This window comes from Poecilia formosa, unplaced genomic scaffold, assembly GCF_000485575.1.
Source record: "Poecilia formosa unplaced genomic scaffold, Poecilia_formosa-5.1.2 Scaffold207, whole genome shotgun sequence".
NCBI lineage: Eukaryota > Metazoa > Chordata > Actinopteri > Cyprinodontiformes > Poeciliidae > Poecilia > Poecilia formosa.
Window position 1 is genome coordinate 933950 of NW_006800146.1, and position 6523 is coordinate 940472.

Here is a 6523-nt window from a genome sequence, read left to right on the forward strand (position 1 = left end):
CATACTGCTACAGGAAGATAACGGTAATTGTGTGATCAGTGACTTTGCTTAAATGTTCCACCCCCTGTCCATGAGCCCAAACCGTTTACTTCCTTAGTTAATAAACCTGCTTCCGTCGCGTGCTCAGTTATGTAACGGCGCTATTTACCAACCCTCAGGTGAGTCGACTCATCCGTCTTTTCCGGGGGACTCCTCTCTCCTCTATTTTGGGTCAGTGTGCCGGCGAAGGCAGATGTGGGTCACTGGACTGCGTGCCACCCGCACAGCCACAACACAGACTTGGCGGACCTGTCTAAGACAAAGGCCTGAGAGGGAATTCAGTGTCACGGAGGAGCCGACGCTCTCCCATTCAGCGGTTCTGAAATAGACGCATGGCTCTGCGAAGTTCAGCAATTATACTCGGTTATCTCCCGTGGGAACCTTAGGGTTTTATTTCCCGCGTTAACTAATTAAAGACGTTTAATGATGATACTTTATCTGGTGCTCCATTTTCCATCCTATTATGGATGTCCTAAATGGGTTTTGGAGGGATCCTTTAAGTAGGTCATGTGGAGGCTGAAAGTTGGCCACCAAACGTCAAGTGAACCCACGGCGCCCAAGGCTGTGGGGAAAATATTCTAACTTTTTCAAAGCCGAATGTTTTGTTACATCTAAAGCAAAGACAGCATTTCAAGAAAAGAAAAAAAAATACCCATAATACCTACTGTCAAACATGGTGGTGGTAGTATGATGGTATTAGAATACTTTAGTTCTTCGGAAGCTGGATAGAACCAGAGCCATGAATTCTGTTCTATGATGGCAATGATTCAAAGCCCACCAGCAACTACATCTCATAATAGCAAAACAAATATAAGTAAATATTCTGGAGTGACCTAGTCAAAGTCTGGATTGAAATCTATGCTATGGGTTTACCTTAAACAGGCCATTTAAGCTTGAAAACCCTCTAATGTGGCTTAATGAAAACAATTTCTGTAACCTAAGGATTTCTCAAAGATGCATAAAAAAATCAAGGCAATACTCCAGGTATGTTTTGAATGAGGGAATAACATTGTAACATGATAGAAAGATCAAAAAACTTGTTTTTACAAAATATTCTGTAAGTTACAAAAGCCTCTTCTAGCCTTTTAATAAAATGCTTAAAACAGCTTCAAGCATATAAAGTTTAATACAAACGCATCCAGAAACACAAAGGTACAAAATGCAAAAAATTTGCAACATATCTGTAAATATGTAGTTTTAAAGAAAAAAGACTGACAGGCAAAACATGTTAAAAAATGAGGATGTTCGTCATACGCGTAGTGAATTGTGTCGTCATGGTTTCTAGTCCTGCTCTGCAGTCAACGCCACGTCCTCACCGGGCGAAGCAGGAGACAGTTCAGTGAGAGTTAAAGGAGCGCTCAAGGTGTTATTAAAGTCAAAGTTCTCAAACCAGTCCGCCACGGAGCCTCTCCTCGACATGGCTGCCCAGTCAGGATGGCTTCTGAGCTCCAGGAGGAATTTTACCGGTGCTTTCTGGAGGATATACGAGTCGAACGAGGCGCCCCTGAAGAAGGCCTGCGTCTTGAAGCGCTGCAGGTCACGGAGGCGGCTCGCTGGACTCTTGCACAAAAGCTGAAGCGGCGAGGAGAGGAAAGGAAAAGAAAGAGACATAGGTGTGAGATTTTCTGGCCCAGAGGTAAATGTAGGATGTTTCTGAAGCCGACTGACCTCACTGAGCAGTAGGATGAGGTCAGAGCTGAGGGTCTTTGGTGGAACATAAGAGCAGTCTCTGACCTTCTTCAACATATTGATGTGGTTCGACTCCGCTGCGAGTGGAAACTGCAAAAGGAGAAAACAAAAACAGGCAAAACAAAAACAATAAAATGCGCCGTTTGTTATGAGTGAATCAAAAGAAAGTTACCTCTCCTGTAACCAGCGAGAATAACAAAACCCCAAGAGACCACCAGTCTGCAGCGTGGCTGTACGGACCCCCACTCAAAACCTCAGGCGCTGTTTGAAAAAAACAAAATGAGCATGACTCAAAGGACAGAAAGAAGTTCTAATAAATCCCAAAGGCAAAACGTCACAAATGTTTCGGTTTTCTAACCGGGTCAAATTGAATCCAGAGCGGCAAAGAAACTGATGATGAAGACGGGGGCTTTCACTCGGTCACAGAGTCAAAAGGAAAGCCAACATGTACTAAAAAGAGCTGGAAAACAGCAGGAACGTTCTCTTAAGAAGCGTAGGAGAGCTCACCCATATACTGAATGGTTCCGCATACGGTGAACGCTCGTCCACTTCGATTCAGTTGGCGCGACAGGCCAAAATCAGACAGGCGGAGGTGACCTGAATCAAGACAAAACACAGCAACTTTTGGCCAATATCTGCAGTAACCTTTGATTTTTCTATCCAGTTTAGTGACTGATCGACAATGAGTTCTTGATCTGAGCATCTCTGGGCATTTTGCTAATGTTTTCCTTCTATTTCCTCATTGCTTTCTGTTTAGGGTTCGTCTGATGCATTGTACACATGTTGCTGGGTCTTTTTAAAAGAGAATATCTCCATCTGTGCAGTCAACGCCACGTCCCTTTTTTTTAACCCCACGTTAAATATCGTTTAATATTTTTAAAACGATAATATTGCAGACAGGATCGGTTTCAGAAAAGTTTTCATCCAGACAAACCGCAAAAATCCACCCCCGAGTGTCGTTTTAAACATTCCAAACCCATAGGGGGCAGTGTGGTGCAAAGCTAAAACCTGTCAACCAATCAGATTGCTTCAAAACAACCACAACTTCCTGTTAGGAATTAAGCATGGCACCAGGAGGTTAATTTGTATGGATAGATATGTAGGCTGAACTACTTTAAAATAGTTTATTATAATATAAAGTTTTTAAAACACGAGAATGGCGACGGAATCGTTTCAAATCAAGTTTGTGGATATGTTGGATTATTTGTCACAGACTCTAATGCATGAAGCACAAAATCTTCATTTTCCAATTTGTATTTGTGTGCTTAAATAAGCATTTGTGGTGATATTAAACAAAGTTTTCATGTGGATTAAGGGCCAAAAAACGCATAAAAATGTATTTGTTTCCCCAGATATCCAGCTACATGTGGACTACATGTATAAAAAGAGACGTGTCTTACCTTGATCACTCAACAAAATGTTTTCCATCTGAAAAATAATGGAGACAATGATGAACATAACTCAGATTATACCCAAGAAAAATAAACTACACCGTACAAGTAAAATTGTACCTTTACGTCTCTATGGATGATTCCCAGATCATGTAGGAAACCTGGAAAAGAGAAATGAATCCAGTAAGCTTCACACAAGAATAAAAATGAGTTCTGATGAACATTGTTGAACACACACGCACGCACGCACGCACACACACACACACACACACACACACACACACACACCCAAGGCACTGCCCAGCTCTGCAGCAAGGAGTCGAACCTGGTCCTGGTCAAACTGGCCCTTCAGTAACCAGTATGTGTACAAGTCTCCAGCGCTGCAGTATTCGAACACTGCAGGGGGATAACACAGATTAGCACAGATACTTATTAGGTCCCCGCTGATGAGTTCAATCAGGTCAGCACAGGCGGCTGAATTAATATGTGAAATTAGAAAATTGCAAGGGAAACCACAGAAAATTAGCTTTTTTTTCCCCACCTAATGTTGGTGAGGAAGGTGAAAGGTCAAAAACAGTCATGAACCTGACATGAATGTTTTCCACATTTGGTCACATTCTAGATATTTTTGTTGTTGTTTTCTGACAAATGTCTAATTTTGTTACTCTAGCTGTTACTGGATCTCAGAGCACTTCCTTAAAACGGAGGGCTGGGATTTGGATGTAGTAGGAATGTTTACAGCTTTGACTCACTGATGAAGAGGTGGTGCTGTGTCTGCCAGCAGTCCTGCACACTGTGCATAAACGGATGTCTGAGCTGCCTCTGCAAAGCAGACAAACAAACAGGAAGTGGACAAATGAGACTAACAGCTAAATGTGGAAGTAGTATTTAAACTGGCTTTGTTTTATACAATTAATAAGGTTATGATTAAATGCAAAACAATACATCCCTCCTTTAAACCTTAAAAAAATATCTGATTTATAACAATTAATAAGGTTAGTATAATTTTTGAGAGCCATTACTTTTCTGAAAAATTGACAAAAATTACCTGAATTCTAACTTCGTCTTTCGTTTGCTCCAGCACTCCCTGTTTTAAGATCTCTGACTTTGGTAGAACCTATGTGACAACAAATGTCCATTATTAAAAGCAATATAACTTGAGAAATTAGTGCTTTATATTGTATTAATTTCAAATTAATGCATAAAAAACTTCTGCCTTGGTTTTACTGAATCTCTGGTGGGATTGTCTGGTGCTGTGTGCCAACACCTTTCAGAGCTGACCCAGTGGGACTGCTTAAAAATAAATAAATAAATAAATAAATAAATAAATAAATAAATAAATAAATAAAAACTACAATCACTTGTGGGGTTCCTCAAGGCTCCATTTTTGGTCCACTTTCATTCATAATCTATCTGATGCCCCCCAAAGCTCTGAGTACAAGAACATATATGTATGTGTCACCAGTTGGCCGTAGTACATTACAACCATTGATTCATTTTGTTCAAATTATCCACAAATGAGTCCGAATTTTCTTTAGCCTCGAGCAGAAAAGACAAAAGTCATTATTTTCTGAGCCCTTCAACTTTGAAATCACCTTCACAGACATCTGAGATGTGCAGAAACTACTGTCTTTTTAAAAAAAATATATATAACTGAAAATATTTTTTGACTACCACATTTTCATATATATACATTTCTTTTATAATTTCTTACCTATTTGTTTCTTTTAAGGTTGTATTTCAAAGTTTTTTGTGATACTTAATTTTACCATCCTAATGTATTTCATAATTTAATGTCATTTTCTTTCTCCTTTGTTTTTCCTGTAAAGCGTTCTGACTTGTCTCAAACACACTTTCCTCTTTTGGAGTTACATCTCAACAAACCTTAGCAGCCCAAACCTTCTCCTGGTGAACATCCCTGACTTTCAGGACGGGTCCAAGCGAGCCTTTAGCGATGACATCGAGAACCTGAAAGCAGAACAGTTGAGGTCACTTTCCCACACCAGCTAGTTTGGTTTAAATACCAACTCCCCACCTGAAAACAGTCCTCTGATGGAATGTTACGTTGTGGAAACTCTGGCAAGAAGAGCGAAATGAGGGCTGGAGGAGGTTTCTCTTTCTCAAGCATTCCTTCCCCGTCACTTGGAGGAAGCGGCTCTCGGTTCACTCCCACAGGCTGAGAAAATACAGCAGAGTGTCCGAGTCTGCGAGCGATGGAGACCCGGACGTTTGATAGGAAGCCATGACTGAAGCGACGTCGAGCTGGTGGATCCTCTATCTGATGAAAACCAAAAATCAAATCGCTTTCGTCAGTGGTGGAATATCACCAACAGAATTCTTAATTTGCCATGTCATAACTACAAACTTGTCCAGATCGAATTTCTGAGATTATTTATTGAATTTGTAAATTAAACAAAATCATCTATTTGGGCTTAATTATCTAATTATGCTTGTCTGTTATGGCTTTGACTCAAAAATGATTTACTGATTCTTCACGCCACTGTTTGGTCATTTTGGCCTGCTCTTCTTAAGATTCGACAGTTGTCAATGTTGTTCGGGATTTTCATGCCTACTTCATTTGGTCATAAAGGTTACGTAACATTTTTTTCAAGCAATATTACGTTTTAAAAAATGTAGAACGTATTTAATATGCGCTCTATATTTTCTTATAGAAGGAGAGAATTTGGTCAGTCCTCTCCCTTTAATAAATTATTTCAAAGCTGTTTTTTGTGCGCAAAAGAAAAAAAAGTGTAAGTGGGCAAATACTTTTAAAGAACAGCATCAATTCTATTTACATTTTATTTTCCACATAACCATGAAGGGTCGAGCCACGTCTGCGACAAAACCGCGCGTGGAATGATCAGAATGAAGGTCAGTAAGCACTTATCCAATCTATAATCTATTTTTGACTTCCATCAATGTCCACTTGTGGAGCAAAGTAAAAACTGGACCTAGATTTATTTGTTTTATTTTTTGTTGTTGTTGCCGAGTAAAGAAAACACGTTTCACTTCTAGTTACACAAGAATCACTGCACGAACTCTGCATAAAAATACGTAACCACATCCAACGCGAACGCATCTGCATCGCTCACTCACCTTCCTGTTTTTACTGACTTCGCATCCCATCACATCCTCAAGACTTTCACTCACAAAAAAAGTGAGTTAAAACGCAGAAAAGCAACAACAACACAAGCCGCAGTCTTCGTGTTTTGATCTCGTAAATCCACGTGTCTGTGTGACTGGAGCTGCGTCCCGCGGATGGATGGATGAATGGATGTGACGCGTCTCCAGCCTGATTTGCGGGGAGATTCCGCTCCAGTTGAAGCCGTCAGATCGATGATCGATCAGCCCGCAGAGAGCCGAGCGACTTTAACCGAGATGTAAACAAAAGGAGCCGGCGGGAC

General features: G+C 40.5%; 1 protein-coding gene across 2 annotated transcripts; it reads right to left on the bottom strand.

Annotated features, from left to right (window-relative positions):
• Positions 1-1146: 1146 nt before the first annotated feature.
• LOC103148545 (putative serine/threonine-protein kinase F31E3.2) lies at positions 1147-6441 on the bottom strand. Of its 2 annotated transcripts, XM_007567365.2 has the most exons (12): positions 6216-6441; positions 5155-5397; positions 5004-5087; positions 4168-4236; positions 3872-3941; positions 3408-3515; positions 3240-3280; positions 3129-3156; positions 2236-2325; positions 1901-1989; positions 1708-1818; positions 1147-1611 (listed from the first exon to the last, which is right to left on the bottom strand). In XM_007567365.2, exons 1-12 carry the CDS (start codon positions 6243-6245, stop codon positions 1321-1323), a joined length of 1254 nt encoding a protein of 417 aa, XP_007567427.1. In that variant the 5' UTR covers positions 6246-6441; the 3' UTR covers positions 1147-1320. The 2 variants fall into 2 exon arrangements, with proteins under 2 accessions (XP_007567427.1, XP_016534786.1); XM_016679300.1 differs by lacking the exon at positions 4168-4236.
• Positions 6442-6523: the final 82 nt, after the last annotated feature.